Source organism: Monodon monoceros, unplaced genomic scaffold (assembly GCF_005190385.1).
Source record: "Monodon monoceros isolate NGI ecotype Baffin Bay Population unplaced genomic scaffold, NGI_Narwhal_1 Super_Scaffold_17, whole genome shotgun sequence".
Taxonomy (NCBI): Eukaryota; Metazoa; Chordata; class Mammalia; order Artiodactyla; family Monodontidae; genus Monodon; species Monodon monoceros.
In genome coordinates, this window is record NW_021703773.1 from 29,073,901 (window position 1) to 29,101,221 (window position 27,321).

The following is a 27,321-nucleotide window of genomic DNA, read 5'->3' on the forward strand; positions in this document are numbered from 1 at the left end:
CCATTTTCTCCTAATTCATAAAGAAAAAAAATCTCAGTAAAATTTCCTTGGTTTAGTTTAGATTAGTTAACTCGTTGATCTTCGATGGTAAAAAAAACCATTAAATGATAGGGACTGAGTGCCAGATTCATAATTAGTATCCAGCAATCTCATTATCACATCATTATTTGAGTACCGTTTCATCAGAACATGCAAATGAGTTTCACAATAGCATCTTCTTGTTATCCTACTTCTTGTTTTGTTTTTGTTTTTACTCAAAATACATTTGTTGATGGTTAGTATTAAATTCAACAAAATTGCTGTGAATTACTTCTTAGTGGCTTAAAATTTTAAAAGAAACATGTAATTATTGCTTTGATCTCAACCTGGATATTCTAATCATTGTTAGAAATTTAGACAGGAGGTTGAAATATAGAACTGCGGCAGACAAGGTTTTTATAACCTTTGAAAGAAGGCTAAAATAGATGATTAATCCTTGCTTACGTAGCTATTGAGATTACAGTGTATTTAACTGGAGAATGACTTGTAAAAGGTAATTCACTTTTCATCTGAACTCCTATGAACTTAGGCTTGATGTCTAAGAAAATCAGACCTGGTTGAGCTACAGGCTTTCTGGGCAACTTTAGCAGATGTACACCAATCAGGGTAAAAATAACATCTTAGAATTTAGCAGCCCTGATGAAAAAGAGCCAGCTGACTCCCAAGTCTCTGAGTCTATGAACTATGTAAACACTGAAAAAATAAGCCACATACCAAATGGAATGTTATGATATAATGAACAAATTCAGGCATGAAGCAGACCCAACCTTTAGTGAACAAAATGGATCTATGCAAACATATACCAAACGTATACTGTTGGGTTCCACTCAGGTTACTGTCTATAAGGTCCCTTTCTCATTAATGTTTCGAGACACAGGATATAAAAGTACTTAGCTAAGTCTTAACTCAGAGCCCCCTCATTTCACAATAATATGTTTTCAATGACATTTCCTCAGTGTGAATGGATTTAAAGAGTAAGAGATGCTCAGGCCTTGCCCTTGCCAACTATATCTGTATGTACAATAGTGGGTGTCCAGTGTGAGGAACTACTGCTCTACTGGAATCAGTAAAGCTCTCGTGAGTCCATTTGATGTGAAAACATCTTTGCTATTTATCTTTAGGCTCTTCAGGGTACCACACCTGAAGGAGAAAAAAAAAAAAAGTACAATTGGGACGATTTGCCAATGTCAACAAAACAGCCAAATGCACGGATGAGTGAGGGACTGGACGTGAACCAAATTTCAAAATCAAGACTTCCCAAATTCAGCACTATGGAAATTTTCAGCCAGAAAATCCTTTCTTATGGGGAATGTCCTTTGCGTTGCAGTATGTTTAACGGCATCCCTGGCCTCTACCCAATAGATGCCAGTGGTGTAACCAAAGTTTCTCAGTGTCCCCTGGGGGTGGGGTAGGGAACTAGCCCCTGGCTGAGAACCACAGTTCTAATATGAGAAAATACGAAGTCAAAAAAAAAAAAAAGCAAATGGACACCTGAATATACTATCACTAAGAATGCAAAATGGAACAGCATTAACAATACTGAACTCAGTAGGCTCTGGAAAGTATACAGTGTAAAGTTAGCTGCAGAAAAAATTCTTACGTTATTATGTAAATTACTTGAAAATACGCAAGCATCATCGTCAACATCATGGCCCAAAACTATCTTAGCGCAAGTAGTGATCAGAAGATTTCTGATCTAATTATTTGCTTAGTTATAGCCACTTTTTCCATAATTGCCAAGACTTGGAAGCAACTAAGATGTCCTTCAGTAGGTGAATGGAGAAATAAACTGTGCTACATCCAGACAATAGAATATTATTCAACACTAAAAGAAATGAGCTCTTAAGCCATGGAAAGACATGGAGGAACCTTAAATGCATATGACTAAGTGAAAGAAACCAGTCTGGAAAGACTACATAATGTATGAGTCCCACTATATGACATTCTGAAAAAAGCAAAACTATGGAGCCAGTAAAAGGATCACCGGTTGCCAGGGGTTGCAGGAGACGGAAGGATGAATAGGTGGAACACAGAGGATTTTTAGGGCAGTAAAACTATTCTGTATGACACTATAAAGATGGATACATGTCATACATTTGTCTAAACCCACAGAAGTTACAACATCAAGAGTAAACTCTAGGGCTTCCCTGGTGGCGCAGTGGTTGAGAGTCCGCCTGCCGATGCAGGGGACACGGGTTCGTGCCCCGGTCCGGGAGGATCCCACATGCCGCGGAGCGGCTGGGCCCGTGAGCCATGGCCGCTGAGCCTAGGCGTCCGGAGCCTGTGCTCCGCAACGGGAGAGGCCACAACAGTGAGAGGCCCGCATACCGCAAAAAAAAAAAAAGAGTGAACTCTAAGGTAAACTATGGGCTTTGGGTGATTATCATGCGTCAGAGTAGGATCATTAATTGTAGCAAATGTAACATCTGGTGCAGAATTTTGATAGTGAGGGAGGCTGTACTTATGTTGGGGTGGGGGGGATATAGGAAATTTCTGTATTTTCTGCTCAATTTTGCTGTGAACCTAAAATTGCTCTAAAAAATAAAATCTATTTTAAAATATATTAACTGTAATGCTTTCTTCTTTTTACCTTGCATTGGTCTCATTCATTCAACAAATCAAATTAAAATACTTCAGAATATAACACAGGATCCATCACGAGTTTCCACCTGCCTTATCTAACACTTGGATTACTGCAGTATTCTAAAAAGTTCATTCTAATTAGCACCCTGAAGGTTACTCACAGAACTTCTTTCTATCTTCCGAACCCCAGATGAAAGTCACTTACTCATTAATAATTAAAATATCTCATGTGTCAGCGACATGTACTGTAGGAGGCCTTGGGTATTATACTGGTCAACAACATCTATCACAGACTTTAACCGCTCCCTCGGCAAACACTGTAAGTCACCCATGTTCATCAATGTGCTCAGCATGTATGTGCTTACGTAGAGCTTACTTTTTCAAGTGAAAACGAATTCAAACAAAATCAAATTATATTAAAGGTAAAAGCATCAGTGGCACCTTTTCCAGCAAATATTACTACAGAGGAAACTTCCTCTTAGTGAATACTATTTTATTATCAATTACATTGTAAATATCTCAGAAATGTATTTTTGACCAAGAATCCCAATATAATAATACTAGGTTTAGTCATTCCTCAGTGAACTTTTGAGTTTTATATCCTTAATATACCATTTCCCCATAAGGTAATTTAAAAACATAAACTATGGTAGTTAATCTCAAAATGAGAAAAAGAGATAAAGAAATTGAGTCTCAAAAATATGGTGAAGCTTCATATGTTTTGTAAAATGTTACTGATTTAAAGGCAAAGTCAGAAAAATATATAACCCTTGCTTTTTTTTAAAGAAAATATAAAAATAAAGATCTTTCGTGTGGAGATTATTCCCAGTACAGTGGGCATGAAGTTCCTGACTGAAAAAGAGAAGTATCTATTAATCAATGTTTTAAAAGGCCATTTGTAATCCAGAGTTATTATTTCATCCCCAATCTAGCGGCCTATTTATAACTCTTACACGTATGGAAATATTTGAACCAATTTAAATATCTGAACCAATTAAAAAAATTAGATTTCTATTTGCACTGTCACCCGAACATATAAAATCAAGGTTAGTCACAGTACAAGCAGCTACTCTGAGTGAATGTATTCAGGATGTTACATTGGGATTCATAAAATCTATGAATTTGAGGACATTTTCTATCTATCCTTAAGATGAATTTCTAGCTTTATTATAAAATTTGCTTGAACAGTCTATACCTGCAAATGACTTCAGTTAAACTAGAATATCTTTATAAGCAGAAATGGAAAATTCATTAGTTATGGAGATATTCCCTTAGAAATTTTCAGTGGGTATCAAAGTCTAAGATTTAATTTTATATTAATTAAATCAGAAACTGAGGGTTTTGAGGGTTCTGTAGAAATGAAAATAGAGGTCCACAGAGTATTATCCTGCTATGTACAGTTTATTTATGATAAATTGTATTTTAGCATGATTTTTTTTTTTTTTTTTTTTTTTGCACGGTACGTGGGCCTCTCACTGCCGTGGCCTCTCCCGCTGCGGAGCACAGGCTCTGGACGCGCAGGCTCAGCGGCCATGGCTCACAGGCCCAGCCGCTCCGCGGCATGTGGGATCTTCCCAGACCGGGCCACGAACCCGTGTCCCCTGCATCGGCAGGCGGACTCTCAATCACTGCGCCACCAGGGAAGCCCAGCATGATTATTTTTAATAGATCTATTTTGTTTAGGAAAACATGGATCAGAGAATGTGTTAATTAATGTCTTTAGTTTTCTTTTTCAATTAATAGTACTTTAGATGTATATGAAATAATGTGATGAGAAAGATACTTTATCTCTGAGTCTTCCTTCCCAAAGTCCAAAGCCCCGGTCTAATCATGAGAAAAATATTAGACAAATTTCAATTGAGGTACATTCTACAAAATGCCTAACTATTACTCCTCAAAATTTTCAAGATCATCAAAAAACAAGGAAAGTCTTAGAAAAAGTCACAGATCAGAGTAGCCTAAGGAGAAATAACTAAATTGTAGTATGGTATCTGTATCCCCTGAGTGGGATACTAGAAGAGAAAAAGAACATTTGATTTGGTAAAAACTAAGGAAATCTGAATAAAGTATGGACTTTGGTTAACAATAGTGTTTCTATATTGGTTCATTAAATGTGACAAATGTACTATGCTAATGTAAGGTGTTAATAGGGAAAATTGAGTTTTATATACATGGAAACTCTCCGTACCATCTTCATCTTTCTGTAAATCTAAAACTATTGTAAAACTAGAAGTTTATTTTTGAAAAAATACTTCAGGATTTTAAAAATATGAGGAGTCATAAATGCTATGAAATTATATCCTAGGATGATCTGATGGGTGATCTGATACATAGAGAAGTCTAAAAATGCCACTTGAATATACAAATTTAAAAAAGAAAGGCTTAGCAGAAGACTATATTTCATGACTTGAGTAATCAAAAGAACAAAAACAAACAGAAAACAAAACCTCGGCTCAATATTTCGAGAAGTTATTTTTATTTGAATAGAATTCCAATCATGACTTATGGTGACTGGAGAGGAATCAGGATGATTCAAACTTTTTCTTCAATTTTTCATTTCCAGCAGTTTTAAGTCTCTTGAATGAAAAATTCTAAAACCAGAAGATTTACTTTTTTACAAGAGATTTTCCCATTTTGTCAATGTCATCTTCTAAGGCTAACTGAAATTTTTTGTCAAGTTTTATGCCCTAAATCTGAAAAGAATGAGACCCATGTTTGCTTTCTTTGCTATAATTTATGTACCAGCAGAGTTAATGTCTGGATGGTCACACTGAGATTGGTGTACTGTCCTGTATTTACAGACCAGTTCTGAAATTGTAAGTGCATGCAGGAGATCCACCTCAGAGCCCTGTGGCAAACAAGCTCCTGGTGCCATCTTCCACATGCACTGCTTTTTGAAACATTATTTTTAAATATTACCTCTATGCCTGAAGCAGTTTATGTTCCCCCTAACCTCTCCCTTTTTTCTCTACTGAGAAAGTGTTAAAGTGCATTGTTGTAACCTGAAACAAATCATGTTGCCTTCTTCAGGTTAGAGTTGGAATATCCTAGAGAGAAACTAAGCCTTATTCTAGCAACTTGGCAGTCTTGGATCAAAACTGTTATTATCTTTTTAACTTACTTTGGAAGATACTGGATTTTAGAGACACACTAGAATGCAGAGTTCCTTGATGACACTTTAGTTAGGAAGTTACCTTAGAACTCTTTATCGGCAGAGTCATCAAAATAGAAAAGTACCTTTGATGACTGAGTTATTTCATATCCCACAGAGCATCCCTGTCTTGTAAAAAGAGATAATTCATGATTGTGGATAAAGGTTAAAATGAGGACATCTCTGCAACGAAGGAACTTTCCAACCATCAATGAATGATCTCACCAAAGGGTAAAACAAAAGTGACTGGTGAATTACTAACAACTCTCACAACCAGATAATTCTCCTATGACGTTAGCCCAAATGAAACACAAAATGACAAGGCAAATCCTGACCATGAGTTTAGTGACGTGGGCTCTGGGCCAGATGCTCAAATCCAAATCTGCCTCCACTGCCCACTATGTACTCATCTCTCGCTGGCAGATCCCTCATCTGTGAAATCAAGGTAACTAGTATTGGTATCTACCTCACATAGTTTGGAAGATCAAATGCCCTTGTGTTTCCTAAAGTCCCATGCATAGCAACTGGCATATGTAAGCACCTAACAACCATTTCCTATTATTAATACTGGATTTATTATTAAAACTTAACTTTAAGCTATGAAAACGAGCCAGGAGTCATTACACAGTGAATAGATGTAAAGGTAGTTCTATAGACTATGTCTTATGGACACTAGTCTAATATGCTGTAGTCAAAATCTATAAACATCTGAGGCTAACAGGAAGGATTAAAATAAATACAGTTGGCCTTCCTTTTTGACGTCCTTGGATTTAACCACAACGAATGGAAAATATTCTTTAAAAATATCCCAAGGCTTCCCTGGTGGCGCAGTGGTTGAGAGTCCGCCTGCCGATGCAGGGGACGCGGGTTCGTGCCCCGGTCCGGGAAGATCCCACATGCCGCGGAGCGGCTGGGCCCGTGAGCCATGACCGCTGAGCCTGCGTGTCCGGAGCCTGTGCTCCACAACAGGAGAGGCCACAGCAGTGAGAGGCCCGCGTACCGCAAAAAAAAAAAAAAAAAAAAAAAGTCCCAGAAAGTTCTGAAAAGCAAAACTTGAATTTGCCACACACCAGCAACTATTTCACAGCATTTACATTGTATTTACAATCCATTACAGAGTGTGCTTTGTATTAGGTATTATAAGTAATCTAGGGATGATTTAAATTATACGGGAAGATGTGTGTAGGTTATATACAAAGACTACACCTTTTTATAAAAGGGACTTGAGCATCTGTGGATTTTGGTATCCATGGGGGTCCCGGGACCCATCCCCTTGGATACTGAAGGACTATAAATAGAATATGCTTCTTCATCTGTAAAATGGGGGTAACAAAGGTAACTGCTTATTTTTGTTGCTTTAAACATTGTGTGTGGCACACTGTTGCTGTTATAAGGCACACTGTTATGAGTTGAACTGTGTTCCTCCAAAATTCATATGATGAATTCCTCACCCCCGTACCTCAGAATGCAACCTTATCGGGAGATAGGGCTTTTACAGAGGTAAGCAAATTTAAAAGGAGAGCCCTAATCCAATGTAACTGGTGTCCTTTAGAGAGGGAAATTTGAGCACACACATGCAGACAGGGAGAACACCAGGTGCAGATGAGGGCAATGACTGAGGTGATGCTTCTGTCAGCTGGGATCTCCAAAGATTACCAGCAACCCACCAGAGGCTAGAGGAGCAGACCTTCCGCAGAGCCCTCAGAAGGAACCAACCCTGCTGATGTCTTGATCTTGGACTTCAAGCCTCCAGAAACGTGAGACAATAAATTCTGTTGTTTAGCCATTCAGTTTGTTGTACTTTGTTATGGCAGCTCTAGCAAATGAATACAAATACTTTCAAATTTTTTACTGCTTTATGTAACACTTAGAGCAGGTGGATTTATGGAAAGTAAATGTATTAATTTCCACAGAGTGTAGCACATTTAAGAACTCTCTTACTTCAGAAGTGTTGGGCTTAAAAATCTAAAGTGTCAGAACAAGCATAGATAAATTCTGAGATCCATATTGCTATCATAATACTAACGGGAAATTTTTAGAAATAAAAAAAGAGTGATGGCTGTAACAACTATCCCATGATTTCAAAATGTGAGCCACTGAATGCCTCTCGTTACAACCGAATAAATATATATAGTTTTTGGTTTAAAAAGTTAATGGGGAAGAAATTCAAAGAAAATAAATATTTCCATATTCCTTAAACTGAAGTTCACGTTTAATGTATTTAGTAACATGTTTGACTCGTACGCAACTTAGGGCCATTTGCCATTTAATTTAAATAAAATCTGTTACTTAAAATATTTTAGTAACTTTTGACATGATCTTAATAAGCTAGTTAATGGTTCTTACCCCCCAAAGGTTACTACTGTGCCGTTGTGTTTCATGTGCCTCACATTAAGGATTTCGAATGACGGCATTAAAAATTTGAAATGAACTTGAACTGGTCTTGATACTGCATGAGAAGAAATGCATAATGCAGATCGTTATGCTTTCAAGAGTATTCATTAGGAAAAGAGAATATTGATTAGCATCTTGTATTCAGTGATCTGAAGCTGCTTTAAAATTAACTGCATTTGTGCACTGTGCACAATTGCATGTTGTGAGTAGAATCATTTACTAGTAACCATTTTACATTTTATACAGCACAGAAAAACAGAGATATAAAAATAAGTTTCTTTCAGTACTAATTCTGGAAGCTTATCGTACAATAATATGGTTGTTCCAAAAATATTTATTCCACCTGTTAATATTACTCAGAATTCCAAATAGAAATTCATTAATATATTCAGCTTCAAAAAGACATTTTTTTAAACATCTTTATTGGAGTATAATTGCTTTACAATGGTGTGTGTTGGTTTCTGCTGTATAACAAAGTGAATCAGCTATATGTATACATATATCCCCATATCCCCTCCCTCTTGCGTCTCCCTCCCACGCTCCAAATCCCACCCCTGTAGGTGGTCACAAAGCACTGAACTGATCTCCCCTTGCGATGCAGCTGCTTCCCACTAGCTATCTATTTTACATTTGGTAGTGTATATATGTCCATGCCACTCTCTCACTTCGTCCCAGCTTACCCTGCCCCCTCCCTGCGTCCTCAAGTCCATTCTCTACGCCTGCATCTTTATTCCTGTCCTGCCCCTAGGTTCTTCTGACCATGTTTTTTTTTTTTAGATTCCATATATATGTGTTAGCATACGGTATTTCTTTTTCTCTTTCTGACTTACTTCACTCTGTATGACAGTCTCTAGGTCCATCCACCTCACTACAAATAACCCAATTTCGTTTCTTTTTATGGCTGAGTAATATTCCATTGTATATATGTGCCATATCTTCTTTATCCATTCATCTGTCGATGGACACCTAGGTTGCTTCCATGTCCTGGCTATTGTAAATAGAGCTGCAATGAACATTGTGGTACATGACTCTTTTTGAATTCTGGTTTTCTCAGTGTATATGCCCAGTAGTGGTATTGCTGGGTCGTATGGCAGTTCTATTTGTAGTTTTTTAAGGAACCTCCATACTGTTCTCCCTAGTGGCTGTATCAATTTACATTCCCACCAACAGTGCAAGAGGGTTCCCTTTTCTCCACACCATGTCCAGCATTTATTGTTTCTAGATTTTTTGATGATGGCTATTCTGACCGGTGTGAGGTGATACCTCATTGTAGTTTTTTTTTTTTTTTTTTTTTGCGGTACGCGGGCCTCTCACTGTTGCGGCCTCTCCCGTTGCGGAGCACAGGCTCAGCAGCCATGGCTCACGGGCCCAGCCGCTCTGCGGCACGTGGGATCTTCCAGGACCGGGGCACAAACCCGTGTCCCCTGCATTGGCAGGCGGACTCTCAACCACTGCACCACCAGGAAGCCCCTCACTGTAGTTTTGATTTGCATTTCTCTAATGATTAGTGATGTTGAGCATCCTTTCATGTGTTTGTTGGCAGTCTGCATATCTTCTTTGGAGAAATGTCTATTTAGGTCTTCTGCCCATTTTTGGATTGGGTTGTTTGTTTTTTTGATATTGAGCTGCATGAGCTGCTTGTATATTTTGGAGATTAACCCTTTGTCAGTTGCTTCACTTGCAAATATTTTCTCCCATTCTGAGGGTTGTCTTTTCATCTTGTTTATGGTTTCCTTTGTTGTGCAAAAGCTTTTAAGTTTCATTAGGTCCCATTTGTTTATTTTTGTTTTTATTTCCATTTCTCTAGGAGGTGGGTCAAAAAGGATCTTGCTGTGATTTATGTCATAGAGTGTTCTGCCTATGTTTTCCTCTAAGAGTTTTATAGTGTCTGGCCTTACATTTAGGTCTTTAATCCATTTTGAGCTTATTTTTGTGTACGGTGTTAGGGAGTGTTCTAACTTCATTCTTTGACATGTAGCTGTCCAGTTTTCCCAGCACCACTTATTGAAGAGGCTGTCTTTTCTCCATCGTATATTCTTGCTTCCTTTATCAAAGATAAGGTGACCACATGTGCGTGGGTTTATCTCTGAGTTTTCTAAAAAAGGACATTTTTAAAGCTAAGGAACTCATAGAACAAAAAGTAGACTGTAAGATACAATTTACCTACAAATTGGAAAAAGAAAAAAGGCAGCAGAATGGAAATAGGGAAGCAAGGAAGACTAAGTAGCAGGAGAGAATGACCGATAAAACAGTTTCTTTAACATTTTTATTGGAGTATAATTGCTTTACAATGGTGTGTTACTTTCTGCTTTATAACAAAGTGAGTCCGCTATACATAAACATATATCCCCATATCTCCTCCCTCTTGCATCTCCCTCCTACCCTCCCTATCCCACCGCTCTTCGTGGTCACAAAGCACCGAAGTGATCTCCCCTTGCGATGCGGCTGCTTCCCGCTAGCTAGCTATTTTACATTTGGTAGTGTATATATGTCCATGTCACTCTCTCACTTCGTCTCAGCTTACCCTTCCCCCTCCCCGTGTCCTCAAGTCCATTCTCTACGTCTGTATCTTTTTTCCTGTCCTGCCCCTAGGTTCTTCAGAACCATTTTTTGTTTTTTTTAGATTCCATATGTATGTGTTAGCATACAGTATTTGTCTTTCTCTTTCTGACTTACTTCACTCCCTATGACAGTCTCTAGGTCCATCCACCCCACTACAAATAACTCAATTTTGTTTCTTTTTATGGCTGAGTAATATTCCATTGTGTATATGTGCCATATCTTCTTTATCCATTCATCTGTCGATGGACACTTAGGTTGCTTCCATGTCTGGCTATTGTAAATAGAGCTGCAGTGAACATTGTGGTACATGTCTCTTTTTGAATTATGGTTTTCTCAGGGTATATGCCCAGTAGTGGGATTGCTGGGTCATACGGTAGTTCTATTTTTAGTTTTTTAAGGAACCTCCATGGTGTTCTCCATAGTGGCTGTATCAATTTACATTCCCACCAACAGTGCAAGAGGGTTCCCTTTTCTCTGCACCCTCTCCAGCATTTATTGTTTGTAGATTTTTTGATGATGGCCATTCTGACTGGTGTGAGGTGATACCTCATTGCAGTTTTGATTTGCATTTCTCTAATGATTTAGTGATGTTGAGCATTCTTTCCTGTGTTTGTTGGCAATCTCTGATAAAACATTATTATTTTTTTTTTCCTCTGGTTCCATGGAGCCCTAACTCCTGCATGAGAGGGTTGCAGGGCTGTGCACTGTGCAGGGCACTTCCAGGCAGTGCAGCCAGTCCCCTTTTTGCAGGGGCTGGTCCCCTTCATGGAGGCCATGTTGGGACAGCCCGCACCTGACTCAAAGGCCTCGCCCGTGCGCTGCATTGCTGCTTTTGTAAGACACACAAGAGTGCAGCTCTGCTTCTCCCTCAATTCTGCTCATTCCTGGGTGCGGAGGGGTGCTAAAGGCGTGGGTGGGGTGTTTTAGGGGGCTGACTCCCTGCTGCCTCGCCTCTGGAGGGACCCACGCAGCTGCTGCCACCCTTCTGGGCTGTTGGGTGGGACTGGTGACACAATTGTAACTATTATAGAAAAAAATGTGGCTCATTTTTGCTTTAAAAATTCTTATTTGAGATGGCTTTGAAGTGTCAATGGCAAGAGGATAATTAGTAACGGCACATAACTAGGTGTTTTCTTCCACGACTTTTTGCTTCTGCATACAATCTTATGCAGAAATTTCACAATCTCAATGAAACGACCTAATCTACTGTCCTCTTCCTGGCGAAAGGTCACGCCCCAATGGTAAAAGAGACCCCTTTTCTCTAATGATTTCACTCGTGTTTTAGAATTATGGACTCTTGGAGCTAGAATGAGCTTTAGAGATGATCTAATGTCTTTGTGATGTAAGAGAGTAAACTGGGATCCGGAGAAGTGAAGTGACTTGCTAAGACATACAAGTGGTGTTATAATGATACTGTCCTAATTATAAGAAAAAGCCCATCATTAACTGAATTCACCATAGTCTACTGGCAGAGTATAAGCGAATCTAAAATCAAACGTGCCTTCTTAATAGAGAAATCCCTTAGGTATCACTGAAAATTAGCCCACTGAATATTCATATTTTACTTATTAAATTAATTCAAGATCTTTAACTAAACTTCCTTTGGGTCTGTAATTTGATATTACTGATCCTAAACAATTAGATAATACAACAAACATTGTCCCCCAAAAGAGTCTTACAAGAAATGATTGCAGCAACAACTACAAATACCCACAACACAGGCTAACTATTTTATAAGATTATTATCATTATTGACACTGAGAGAATATTAGAACTTGTTACAAGCTGGTGGAAAAAATGGTTGGTGGTTAACAGGTATTTTTGAACTTTTCTGTAAGACTGAAATAAATTGCACCATTCCTTATTAGAGACATCTTACTTAATAGGAAATATATGCTGTAATTAAGTAGATATTCTCATATAACATTGGGAAATAATAAAAATACATTGGTCAAGGATGGAAGCTCCAAAGTTCATTTTATGCAAATTATTCTGCATAAAAACGTGAATGTATTTTTAACATATTACTCTCTTAATTTTCATCAGTCTTGTGCTTTAATAGATATACATGCATTTTCTGCATTGCATTAGCTCTAGACCATAAGTTTGAGTTACCGTTAAATAACATATCAATAACGATTTAAAATCTAAAGTAGTATAATAGAGTAATTCTTACCTTATGTCAATATTAAACAGAAATTGCCTAATATAGTTCCCACCCAAGTTTACAGTAAAATACATGTAACATGTATATAACATGTATATAAATACATGTATATAACATGTATTTAAGGAAGAGAGACCTGCACCGTTATAAGTTGCAGATGGATTTTTCTGTTATCTTAAATATTGTATGGGAAGCCCAGAGCCATTTGGGAAACATAGATCATAAATCAATCAACAGTTTGCTGCCTCTAGAAGCAAGATGAGTTGTGTTGCACATGATTTGAGAATCTGAACCTGAATTTTCACATGGAATCGTTATTTTGAAAATACTATTAAGATTTAAAATAGCCACCAGAGCAGGGAATGTTACTGTGTTAAAAAAAAAAACAAAACCCTCCAGTTCTTGGCAGATGAACACAAACACCTGTGTGCTCCTGAGATAAACCCACATTAACTCCTGAGGAAAGACAGGTAACGTACCCACGCACTCACGCATCTGCCACACGTGGTGATTTTGAAATCCCCATAGAGATCCTTGATGGCCCCAGTCGTGAAGAAACCTTCCACCATCAGCAGAATGCCGTACACAAAGAATGCAGCAGCAATGCCATAGATCACATACTTGAAGATGTCAATCCTGGGAAGAAAAGATGAAGTGGTTTAGTTTAATAACTCTTCATGGCTGATCTGCAGCAACTGAGGCCCACGTGCTCAGGGCTCCTTTGGAAGGAAAGCTATGGAGTTTTTATGTTCATAATGGAGGCTGGATTTTAAAACATTTTTGCTTTATATGTCTAATGTGTGTACACTTTGTTCTGCCACTTCTAGTATCTGTTGACAAGGGTTTTTCATGCCTGTAAGTTTCTTCCTCTTCCCCTGCACCATCCCCCATTCCCTGAATAAGAAATGCTCAAAAGGTACATGAATGAAACTGTAAAACATCTCTGAAAGACACATTGATTTTTTTTGTAGTGACATGCTTTTACTTCTTTCTTATTTTCGTTTGTGTATCTTCTACAGGTATTTTCGTTGTGGTTTTTACCATGGGGCTTACATGAAACATAGTTAACCATCTATTTTAAACTGATAAATTCAATCATATACACGTACTTGAAACTTTGGCTCCTCTCCCACACACACTTTGTTATTGATGTCACGAATCACATCATGTTACATTATGAACCCATTAACATATTTTATAGATTTTTCTTATACTTTTGTCTTTTAACTTCTATGCGAGAACTCAAAGTGATTTATGCGCCACTATTACAGTATTAACAGTATTCTGTATTTGTATATATATTTACCTTTACCAGTGAGCGTTATACTTTCACAGACTTTTGTGTTGCTATTTAAAATCCTTTCATTTCAACTTGAAGGACTCCCTTTGGCATTTCTTGTAAGGCAAGTCTAGTGGTGATAAATTCCCTCCGCTTATTTTTATCTGGGAAATTCTTCATTTCACCTTCATATTTGACGGATAGTTTTGGCAGATATAGTATTTATTCTTGGTTGGCAATTTCTTTCTTTCAGCAATTTGACTACATCATCCTACTCCCTTCGCCCCGCAAGGTTTCTGCCAAAAAATCCGTTGAGAGTTTTATGGAGTTTCTCTTGTAGGGGACAAGTTCTCTTGCTGCTTTCAAAATTCTTTCACATTTGACAATTTGATTATCACATACCTTGGTGTGGATCTGTTTCAATTTATATGAGTTAGAGTCTACAGACGTTCTTAAACCTAGACGTTCATTTCCTTACCAGATTTGGGAAGTTTTCTGCTATCACTTTAAATAAGTTTTTTGCCCTTTCTCTCTTCTTCTGTGAGACTCCCATGATGTATACATTGGTCCACCTGACGGTGTCCCAAAGTCCGTTTGGCTTGCTTCACTCGTTTCCATTCTTTTTTTGTGTGGTTCCTCTGAATGGGTAATTTCAAATGACCTGGCTTTGAACTTGCAGATTTTTTCTTCTGCTTTATCAACTTGATTTTGAACCCCTTTAGTGAATATTTCAGTTCATTTATTCAATCTCCCAATTTTTAAAAATATTTTCTATCTTTTTGTTGATATTCTCATTTTGCTCATGCATTGTTTTCTTGAGTTCATAGAGCATCGTTATGACAATTTTTAAAATTCTCTGTCGGGTAATTCATACAGCTCTATTTCCTTACAATTGGGTTCTGGAGATTAATTTTGTTCCTTTGTTCTGGTCGTGTTTCCCTGTTTCTTCATGTGTCTTATAACTTAGTGTCAGGGTCCATGCATTTGAAAAAGCAGCTACCTCTGCCAGTCTTTAAGGAACTGGCTTTGTACAGAAGAAGACCCTGCCTAATCAACCTGCCTAGACATCATGTGGGCCTCTAAAACCTTTTGGGGGGAATGTGACTTCTGAAGGCCTGTGAGTGCAATTTTCTCAACTAGACAGGCTTACTGGTGTCTTTTTCAGGATCTCATAATCTTGCTTCTTTTGTACCTGCGACACTACAATTCTGCTTCTACAGTAGCAAGCTGCCCTGATCTCTCTTGTTCTCAGTGGCCAACCAGCATGCAAAGTATGCCAGGCCCCCATCAGTGCCCTGAGTTAGACACCTGCTCTGTCAGCGCTCTGAGTGAGACAAAACAGAAGCCAGTTCCTTGGGCAGCCCTCAGGAAAGCCAGAACGTTGGATGAATGCTCCAATCTTCTCTTTCCCCACAAAGGAGAAGTCACGATCCAGGGCATTCTCACCTGGCCCTGGTTTGGGGTTAGGGACTGATGCAGGTAAAGTGAATTTGGCCGTCTTACCCAATTCAACATGACTGTTCTCGGCTTTGTGTTTGTCTCGGGTACTGCAACTTCGTAATAAAAGGAATGAAAGTATTTCAGTCTGTATATCACTGATAAATTGGTGTTTCTCTGTGGGAACAAGCATTGGGACTTCCTATCACCACGTTGCTGACGTTATTCCTTCCAAATTCATGTTTAATTCAATTAAAGTTCATGTGTACATCATCTGGTTATTTACACTAGAAGTATAACTGCAAATTATTGATGACAATTACATAGCAATCACAAACCCTTTGCTTTTATCTTTCTGAAATTGAGCTCAAACACTGTGTAAGAATACCTGGTAGTAAGTACTGGCGTAAAGAGGTGTAGCTGTTGATTCATTTCCTATGGTCTCTCTAAGAGATTACCACAAACTTGGTGGCTTGACACACATTTATTTCCTTACAGTTCTGGAGGTCAGAAGTTTGAAATCACTTTCACTGGGCTGAAATCGAGGGCTAGGCAGAGCCTCACTTCTTCCAGAGACTCTAGGGCAGAGCGTCCTTATACTTTTCAGCTTCTAGAGCTGCAGCTGCATCCCTTGCCTAGTGAAGCCAGTAAATAGCGCCTTGTTTCTGCAGTTACAATGCCTTCTTCTCTGGACAAATATTTCTCTACTGCCTTCTTATAAGGATTACTTGTGCTTAGATTTAGGGCTCAGCTGGATAATCCAGGAGGATCACCGCACTTCAAGATCCTTAATCACAACTTCAAAATCTCTTGCATATAAAGTAAATCTCAGATTCCAGGGACTAGGTTCTGGATATCTTTGGGGGTCATTATTTCAGCCTGCCACAAGCTATGCTTTCTTGAAGCTGAATGTTAATTTCTTGACATTCAAAAACTCTTACATAAAGTTTTTCTTCCAACAATCTGAGGATGGATGCTTTCTAATGTTACATTCCAAAATGGATTTCAAAATTAAATCATCAAAATATTTAAATTATAATATACTTGTCATGATCTTATTGGCTTGAATCCCTCTGTTTTATCATAAAAAGTACTCTTTCTTGTAAACATGCAATATATGAATTTAACAAAGAATTTCAAATATGATATTGGGAAAATTAAACTCTTATTCTCTGTAAAGATGAGTTTCCTGTCAATGATACGTCAACAAAATGCAGTAATAAAAACCCTCTGGTAATGAAGTCACTGATTATGTGTCCACTGTAGGATCAAATAGCAGAGAATCAGAAGAAGTCTTACCTTCACTGTACTACTTTTGCTTTGCAAAGTAAGAATCCATATTATCTTACTTCTAAAGGAAAAAAATGAAAGCACTTAACCTCCTTTCTAAATGCAAACTTTCAAATTTGACAATGTTTCTGTAAACCACTGTTTTACTGATTTTAAAAGCAATCTATATTCATTGTAGAGAAAAATGAAAATAAAACCAGAAAAACAGGCTATTCACTGTTTATTCTCCCTATTTTTTTATATGAATTACAATTAACTACATGATACTATTACACAGTTGTATCAGGATGTTTTTTAAAGATTATGGCCCAGTCTATTATTTGAAGGTTTGACATGTTTTACCACTTCTCTACTTTTGCTCAGTGGTCGGAACAATAATGCCGCTCCCAAAGATGTCTGCCTGTAACCTCCAGAACCTATGAATATGCTATCTTGTTGAATGGGACTTGGCAAATGTGATTGAATTAATGATTTTGATATTCAGAGATTATCCTGTGTTATATAATCACAGGGTCCTAATAATTAGTGAAAGAGAGGTGTAGGAAAGTCAGGGTCAGATTCAGAGAGAAGTCTGAAGATGCTCCACTGCTGGTTTTGAAGAAGAAAGAGGCCCACGAGCCAAGGAGTACAGGTGGCTCCTGGAAGCTGCAACAAGTAAAACTACGGATTCTCCCCTAGAGCCTCCAGATGGAGTGCAGTCCTGCCAACACCTTGATCTGACCCCATTTCAATAAGCCCGGTAAGACCCATTTCAGACCTCTGACCTCCAGAACTGTAAAAAATTAATAAATGTGTTTTTCTCATGCACTAAGTCTGTTGTAATTTGTTACAGCAGTAATAGGAAGCTACGCATCATTATTACAAACATCATTTAGGATAAATCTTTGGGCGGTGTAAGCTGTTTCCCTGGCATAAATTCCTAGAAATTTTTAAGGCACGTATTGTGAAAATGGTGTCCGGAAAGTTTGTGCCAAAATAAAGATGCGCTGATAATGAGGAAGAGGGCTTATCGTCTGTTTCCCAATACTGAGTATTACCATTCAATTCTTCTAATAAATTAATAGTTAAAAAGCAATGGTATTATCGTTTTAATTAATTTTCTTGGTTTAGCAGTGTGGATGAACATATGTTGACAAGCTATTAATCACCTGTATTCTCTAAGAAATATGTCTTTACATTTTGCCAATTTTTTACTAGAATATGTATCTTTTTGTTGAATTTATTCTGTTTATTAAAATTAGGAAATCTTGTTATATAAGTGGTAAATATATTGCTCAGTTTTTGCACACCTTTTAATTTTTTATAATACTTTAATGAGTAAAATTTAATTTATATTATTATATATTATATATTATATATATTATTTATATTATATTTATAATTTATATTATGTCAAATCAATATATTTTTTCCCTTGTGATTTCTTATATTGCTTATATACTTCTTGCCCCATAATAAGTAAAATCTTAAATCTGAATTTTCTTCTAGCTTTCACAAATTAGTTTACTCTTAAATTTTAACTTTAAATCCACCTGAAAAAATTCTGGTAAAAACTAGAGTAGGAACATACTTTTATATGTACTTATAAGTACATATAAGTACTTTACAAGTACTTATACGTATGTCTGTGCCAATGCCATGTAGTATTAATTACTGTAGCTCCTCAACTGTCTCTACTTCATTAACCTGATGCATCCTAGAAATCAGCTCAAGTACTAACTACCACTACCTGATTCATATCTGCTGAGTCTAACGTGGATGGCACTTTGCTGACATATCTTTCCTATGTCAGTACGAGAGGAAAAATAATTTGTCTTGTTTTACTTTTTATCCCTAAAGATTAGCACAGTGACTGGCACATAGTATAACCCTGTATTTTTTGCTGAGTAAATGGATTCACTAAAAACAAACCAGACAAAAGATTGACCTGAAAAAAAATCTGAATATTTGAAAACAAGAACATTGTAGAAATGTTCTGTATTCTGAGACAAAAACTCCTTCCCTATAAATTGAAATCCCTTCACCCAAATCTCTCTCTTTGAACCACAAAGAACAAAGCAAACTTCCTTTTCCTTGATAGCCCTTCAAATATGCATAGAATGAAATCATCATGTTCTTATTTGTAAATATTTGTTTTAGAGTTGCCGTATTCCTAGGTTTTAGAAAAGAGAACAGAAATTAGGTCTTTGAATTCTAATCCAGTCTGACACTACAGGTGCTCACCTACTCTAGTCAAAGAGTAAGTCAGTAAGAGTGTTATGGTAAGTAGGGTGTGTCCAGGGACAAACAGACTTTAGGAAACATGACACTGGGCATTAAAATGGTGATACAGGGCTTCCCTGGTGGCGCAGTGGTAGAGAGTCCGCCTGCCGATGCGGGGGACATGGGTTTGTGCCCGGGTCCGGGAAGATCCCACGTGCCGCGGAGCGGCTGGGCCCGTGAGCCATGGCCGCTGAGCCTGCGCGTCCGGAGCCTGTGCTCCGCAACGGGAGAGGCCACAACAGTGAGAGGCCTGCGTACCGAAAAAAAAAAAAATAATAATAATAAAATAAAATATAGATCACATGAGAACAGAGATTATTTGCAAACTTATTTATGAGAAGTAAGTTTTACATTCTGGAAAGATGATTAATGAAATGGAGTAGGCATATTCCAGTGTGTTTGCCCTTCCTATGTCCCCCTGGAGACTTGGATATTGACCACGTGGAGACAGGTGTGTGTATATATTTACGAGGAGAGATGCAGTGGAGAGACAGAGAGAGAAGCTGAGACAAAGAAGGGAGTCCTGAGGACCCTGGGTGGAAGACGGGGGCTTAGGCAATTCGTTTTATCTCTTCGTTCACACACCCAGAGAACAGGTTTCTTTTCCTTTATAAGTATATGAGGTAGGAGCGCTTAATTTGGTTGAATCAAGCCTGAGAACTATGGAGACAAGACATAGACCCTGTAAATTACTAAAGTTGGCCAACAAGTCCTTTCTTCAGAATCATTCTCTTACACATTCTTCTCCAAACTTACCTTAGCTTATTTTCAAGGAAGCTGTATTGCCTGCAATCGCGTCTCTCACTCACTTCTGCGTCCCAAGTCCTGATTTTACTTCCCCTTTGCCCCTCACCGTATGGAGTCCGCTAACAGCCCTGTAAGGCAGCCCCCATAGAGTAAACGCTACCTTCCTCTCAACTGCTACGTGACTGGAAGGTACCGCTTGGTACTAATCAGACCCGGTAGTTATCTGTACACACCTTCCCTCTGTGTTTTCACGAACCGTTTGCCGACAGGGAGTCTTAATTCATTTGGTAGCTCCACGGGGTCTGGATAAGGAATTTTAGTTATTTGAAATATGAAAAGAGAGATAATTTGAGCACTTGCTTTCATTCCAATGAAAATGGTATGCTTCCCATGCCAAAGACGCATTACTGATTTCACATTTAACTCCCAATATAAGAGACCAAAGGTAAAAGTTCCAAATTAAGTGTATGATCTCTGATTTCTCTGCTGAACTCCCACATTCACTACCCTTCAGAGCGGTAGTCGAGGTCTGTGATCTATTAAGGCTGGTTGTCTAAATGTTAAATAAGCATCCTGACAATTGGTTTCTGATCGATTTATACAATCATCCCATGCCAGTTACTAGGCTTATGATTTCTTATAAACTTCTATAACTAAAGGTAGCAATTTGGGTGTAGCCTAAATATAGAGAATCTGTAGATTTTAAGGACATCTGTGGTAGCTTAAAATAATGCAAAGTGAAAACGTATTTTGTCCAGTGTAGGCTGAGATAAAACTGAAAAGAAAATGTCAGTATTAGCACATTAAAGTATATTCATGCAATCATTGTCTACAGGCTCTCTGCAAACTAACCTGCAATAATCCAAAGCATTTTCAGATAGTTTAATTATATTCCAAATGATGACTATCACTCATAAACTCTCAAGGATCAATTCATGCTAGAACCTGATTCAATGGAAACTGGTGAACTGTCTACTATGGGTTTAAAAAACTTTCATTTAATGAATAACGCTAAATTTTTGGAACTAATTTGTAAAATAAAGTTACATTGGGAAATATAAGTGATATCATTCCCTCATCTCTTTTTTTTTCCATGATTTTTCAAATTTGCTATTAATTCTTCATTTCCATTTATCAGTGACATTGATGAAATAAACTGATGCTTCCAAGTTAGGGACTATGTTTAAATAATTTAACTTCTTATCTGAGTGGCTAATTAACGTCCACCTCCTCTTAATCACTGTGTATGTGTGTGTGTGTGTGTGTGTGTGTGTGTGTGTGTGAGATACACTTGGTTTGTTATATTTCTTATTTTGTTTGTTTTTTTTGCGGTACGCGGGCCTCTCACTGTTGTGGCCTCTCCCGTTGTGGAGCACAGGCTCCGGACACGCAGGCTCAGCGGTCATGGCTCACGGGCCCAGCCGCTCCGCGGCATGTGAGATCTTCCCGGACCGGGGCACGAACCCGCGTCCCCTGCATCGGCAGGCGGACTCTCGACCACTGCGCCACCAGGGAAGCCCTATATTTCTTATTTTACAACCAATATCGCTCAAATTTTAAGTGCCAACATATTTTAGATAAATATAAAATTTTTCAACTTTCTTTTTCCTAAAAATTTTGCTATGTCTATGTCCATGGGGATGTGCCCTCCAGCCCCCAAGGAGGGAATTCTTGCTCTATTACTTGATAGAAACGTGCATCTCTTTTCGCTTCTCATTTTCATGGAACTCAGCAACATTAATGAATAAAAGAACAAGTAGAGTTTATGAGCGACACTGTGCTCAAGACGATCTGACTGCAGGTGATGGATTATTTAACAACTTAGAAATATGATGTATCTTCTGATACTGGAGTTGGAGAAAAGCTATCTTCCATCTAGAATGGTGTCCAGGGTGACCAAGGGTTGTCTTAGATTAGGGTCTTAGCTTATAGTTTACCCTGTCAGAAGGAATTGCCCCGGGTGAATAAGAAGTGTAACCTCTTTTCATGGAAATGGTAAGAGCAAAAAAGCACCGTCATCCTAACCAGCCATACGACCGTTCCGGTTTGTAACTCTAGAAGCATCTTCTGCCAGAAAGAAGTACGTGTAAATTAAGAAGTGTTGAATTTATTGAGAATGACAAAATAAAGCAACGTGAAAAACGTTATAATCACATAGTATCCAGAAGCATGAAATAGATTTAAGAAGTTGTACGGGCAACACACAATACAATAGAAAGTTTACTATCAGCTGAGATTATAAAATAAAGTGAGTAAATAATTTATTTTCTTTTTGTGGGCAAGAAATCACTGAATAAATGACCTGAATTGGGAATTTATTTGGAAAAAAAATTCCTCTGTAATTCAATCTTAAAATTTTGCTCTCTGGAAACTTAGGCAATATGGGACTGAAACTTGAACACTAAACTCTTTTCTACTTCCAGACTATGTTTGAGTTATGTTTTTTAAAAAAATATTAACATCGCCATAGTTTAGTGATCCCAGGAGTTTACATTTATGGGTAAAATGTACATTTTAAGCATAATTGGTGGTTGTAAAAAGGCGCTCAATATTTCTTATGTTTATCATTTTACAGAAGTCGATAAGACCCTTTCAAAATGTTCACTCAGGTAGTCACATCATTTCTAGGAGGCAGGAAATGATGATATCACACCCATGGTTGAGTTAAAATTTTTTTAAAGTTGGGAGTAGCCACAGAGTTTGGGTGATTTTCCTAGAATCATCAGCAGAGTGCACACTTATACCTGGCTCTGGTTCTATATTCTCTTCTATTCTGCTAGAACAGCCTCTGCTCAAATCTGAAGAGCGAGAGAAATGCAAGTATTCCGCTTAATGGTAACTGAATGTTGGATAAAACTTTACAGGCAAATTAAAACACAAATTAAGTCCAGATTAAGTTGGCCTCTGATCTGCTGTGTACCTTCCTGTTTTCATGGTAAGGGTCAGTGTCCTTTTGACTCACGTATATACCCTAAGAGTACTTTTTCTTCTATATAACACTGCCTCACTTAACTCTAGATCGCTATTTATTCAACACACAGCAATGTGCACATACATTCTCAAAATAACAAGCGATACCAGAATGACCTACATGGTAAAGACGTCCAGCGTATCTCCCGCAGTTCTGGCCATCTCAAAGTAGGTTTGCAGGATGTTAACAGTTCCAGAAAGAGCTTCATGACCACAGCCGCAGAATAGGGCAACTCCAGCGTACAGCAGGATGGTGGCAATCAGAGAGGCATAAGGAATGCCTCCCAGGCATTTAATACAGCACTCAAAACACCCTGCAAAAGTCCAACAGGAAAAAAGTTAGAAATTCATATTTTTATTAATCTTATTGAACTTTTTTCCAAACTTAAGCATTATGGAAAACATATTTGCATTTATAGATGACATCAGGTCAACCATGTAAATCAAAACACCCTGCAAAAGTCCAACAGAGAAAAAGTTAGAAATTCATATTTTTATTAATCTAATTGAACTTTTTTCCAAACTTAAGCATTATGGAAAACATATTTGCATTTACAGATGACATCAGATCAACCATGTAAATCAAGTCCTAGAGTGTCCTGGAAGGTATAAAAATCAAGTTTCTTAATGATAATCCCATGCTCCACAGACAGGAGAATGATTACTTCTGCTGAGGGCTTCCTCTTCTACCCCCAAGCCAGAGAAGTCCTTCCTTCCCAACTCAGTAAGATACTGTCAGAGTAGAAAAGAGAGACCTGGAAAGGGTTAGAATCTTGACTCCACCACTGTGTGCTTTGGGGCAAGTTTATTCTTTTGAATTCATCATTTGTAAGAAGGTGACAGCTTTCCCTCGAATGTTCTTGTGAGCATTAAATGAGTTAATACAGAAAACAGTGCATGACCGGATAAAGAAGATGTGGTACATATATACAATGGAATATTACTCAGCCATAAAAAATAATGTCATTTGCAGTGACATGGATGGACCTAGACATCGTCATACTGAGCGAAGGAAGTCAGACAGAGAAAGACAAATATCATATGATATTGCTTATTTGTGGAATCTGAAAAAAATGGTACAAATGAACCTATTTACAAAGAAATAGAGTCACAGATGTGGAAAACAAACTTATGGTTACCAAGGGGGAAAGGGTGGTGGGAGGGATAAATTGGGAGATTGGGATTGACATATACACTTTACTATATATAAAATAGATAACTAATAAGAACCTGCTGTATAGCACGGGGAACTCTATTCAATACTCTGTAGTGACCTATATGGGAATAGAATCTAAAAAAGACTGGATATATGTATATGTATAACCGACTCACTTTGTTGTACACCCAAAACTAACCCAACATTGTAAATCAACTATACTCCAATAAAAATTAATAAAAAAATAAAATAGTGCATGACACAGAGTCACTACTCAGTAAATGTTACATCTACCATCACTGGATGTAATTTTAACTATTATTAATATTAAGTATTACTGTGTTGTAATATGGTTTCCAAAAATTGGCCACAGTAATTACTTTTGCTTTTTGAAGTTTCATCATTTTAGTCCTTCATTTTCAAAAGATGGCTTTAAACTAGTCTGAAACATCAGATAACCTTGGTTGTTAATATTCAAAATAAGGATCAGAATTTTCTAGTCAGTCAGCTGTTAGGTATCTTCTTCTAAGGGATTAACTAGAAATGTTTGAGTATATATGTTTTGCAATAAGAAATACTGACGAGATACTATTTGCCAGACACTGGTGAGAAAGGAACGTTTAGATTAGAGGCTGACAACTAAGAGGAACGCCTATGTGATCTGTTTTACTTCTGTCCACCTCTGTCCTCCACTGCTTCCCCACACATATCCTATTCCAAAGATTTCCTCCTACTTCTCTCCTTTTGCAAATTTTTGATCAAACTTTCTTTTATAATGCTGAAACTTCTCAAGCTCTCTCCGTGTGACTGACTTTTTCTTTCTTCGGAAACAAATAACAAACGATATTGGAAAATGGATTGTTAGGTATTGTACTTAATTAAGTCATGGAAAGATCTGTGTTTCCCTGAAAAAAATATGGCTATTGTTTATTTTTTTGGCAGGTTCTTATCAGTTATCTATTTTATACATATTAGTGTCTACATGTCAATCTCAATCTCCCAGTTCATCCCACCACCCCCACCACCACCCCCGCCACTTCCCCCCTTGGTGTCCATACTTTTGTTCTCTACATCTATGCCTCTATTTCTGCCTTGCCAACCGGTTCGTCTGTACCATTTTTCTAGATTCCACATATAAGCGTTAACATATGATATTTATTTTTCTCTTTCTGACTTACCTCACTCTGTATGACAGTCTCTAGTGTGTTTTATCAGTAATGCATATACGTTTATAGCAATATCTGAAACATGCAGTGACTGCAAAGTTCCTGAGTGAAGTAACTTTACATTCAGAAGATGGGCTAGTCTGCTATTGTAATATTGATCATTCAACTAACTTTCTTAAAAGAATCATGGATCATCTCGTCTGTCCCAGGAGAGGTTAAAAAGAAGTCTGAACACCTCCCCACTTCCGTAGCTCTTGCTTGCATAGGAAGAATCATTTCCTGAACTTTCTGCCCCCGACACACATAACACACACACACAATGTGGGGAAGTAGAAAAGGTTAGAACAGCTTGACACTTCACGTGATAGGAAGAAGTCTCACTGGCAGATGGGTGAGACAGTGTGTGTAGTATCTGAATGTCACTGAACACAGTTTCGAGTGGAGATTAACAGGGTAGCAGAAAAATCTTTGGACTAGTCTCTGTCTCTCCATGCTGTAAAATTTTCATCTTACTGATCATTTAAAAATAAAGAGAAAAACTAAAATTGGTACCAACCCAAAGAAGAGTTACTCCTAACTTTGGCAAGTGCCCCAAACAGCCCCATGATCTCAAATCCCAGTCCTTTGTGATTTCCTCCCTATTTTTCAAGAATCTAAGAGTGAGGACTTTCTACTGCAGACACTGAGGTGTCAAAACCAGATGAAAGTATCCAACAAAACCCTTAAGAGTAGGAGTCAAATATACAGGGGAAGAGTCCAAACACCAAATTCGTAGATAGGAATTACCTTTGCTGATCCTACACTTAAAGCTTTTAACAGACTAAAGATAAAATCAGAACGAGAATGGCTCAGGAGCAAATGAAGTGGTAAGCGCACTGATGGTCACCAAACTGCTATCGAGGATTTCTGACTAATTTTGTTACTAATTCAGAGTCACTTTCTGCTTATTCCATGTTTCCTCTACTGTGGTTTAGCTGGACCAATACTAGCCTCCATGCAAGCAAGCTTAGTTACTTAGACTATATATGTGCGGTGGGAGGGGACACTATATATTCGTGTTGTATTCTATAGCATTAAGTATAGCTTTAACTGAATACCGCTTTTTAAATTTAGAAAAACATGAGATAAATTTCAATACTGAGAAAACCCAAAAATTGACAAGCCTGAGTTAATAGGCATTTCTGAATGAGTTTAAGATCTCCAAATTATAATGACCTCTTTTTTTAAAAATAAATTTATTTTATTTATTTTTGGCTGCGTTGGGTCTTCGTTGCTGCACGCGGGCTTTCTCTAGTTGTGGCGAGCAGGGGCTGCTCTTTGTTGCGGTGTGCGGGCTTCTCATTGCGGTGGCTTCTCTTGTTGCGGAGCACGGGCTCTAGGCGTGCGGGCTTCAGTAGTTGTGGCTCGCGGGCTCTAGAGCGCAGGCTCAGTAGTTGTGGCGCATGGGCTTAGTTGCTCTGCGGTATGTGGGATCTTCCCGGACCAGGGCTCGAAACCCGTGTCCCCTGAATTGGCAGGTGGAGTCTTAACCACCGCACCACCAGGGAAGCCCCAAGATCTCAAAATTAAATAGAAATGTTTCTTTTACTTTCTATTTAAATGCTGTCCCTTAAATCCCTCAGGATTATATTACCCCTACGGGTAAGCACAAATTCCCCTAAAGTTCCATTACTGCCGGGTCAGGCTAGAATCTTTCCATTTCAGTCCTGATCCTCTGCAAAACTTTTACTCAAAGTAAGAAACGTCAAGCATCTCATCAGGCACATTTCGCACCAGAATGGGCTGGATCCTAACTGCCCTCACTCTTCCGCGGTCCCGAGTTGCTGTTGGATTTTAAAGAAGGCTCTCAGAACTCCCATCGGGGGAAGCAGCACACCATTTCACAGTACTCCCTCCAGCTGCCAGAATCCCACGTAGCTGCTGGCAGGGGAGCTTCTTTCCGCCCACAGTGAGGACCAGCCTTGGCAGAGCTGCAGAGTTACCATAGCAACCGAGCTCCGGGGTCCAGGATATGCTCTCAACAATCATCTTTTAAGGCTGAGGACTCTGCTGCCACCCATCACCATGTTTTTACTGCACCTCAAATGAGAAACCACTCCATTAAATGAATATCAGTGA

At 38.2% G+C, this 27,321-nt stretch overlaps 1 protein-coding gene across 3 annotated transcripts in view; it reads right to left on the reverse strand.

Annotated features, from left to right (window-relative positions):
- Nucleotides 1-27,321, reverse strand: part of GPM6A (glycoprotein M6A) — a 251,978-nt gene that overhangs the window by 12,727 nt on the left and 211,930 nt on the right. For 2 of the 3 annotated variants that reach the window (XM_029226405.1, XM_029226407.1), the window contains exons 2-3: nucleotides 23,003-23,195; nucleotides 13,376-13,532 (exon numbers count right to left, since the gene is read on the reverse strand). In XM_029226405.1, the coding sequence (XP_029082238.1) occupies nucleotides 13,376-13,532; nucleotides 23,003-23,195 (350 nt within the window). The remainder of the gene's footprint in view (nucleotides 1-13,375; nucleotides 13,533-23,002; nucleotides 23,196-27,321) is intronic. The other variant, XM_029226406.1, reaches the window with a different exon arrangement.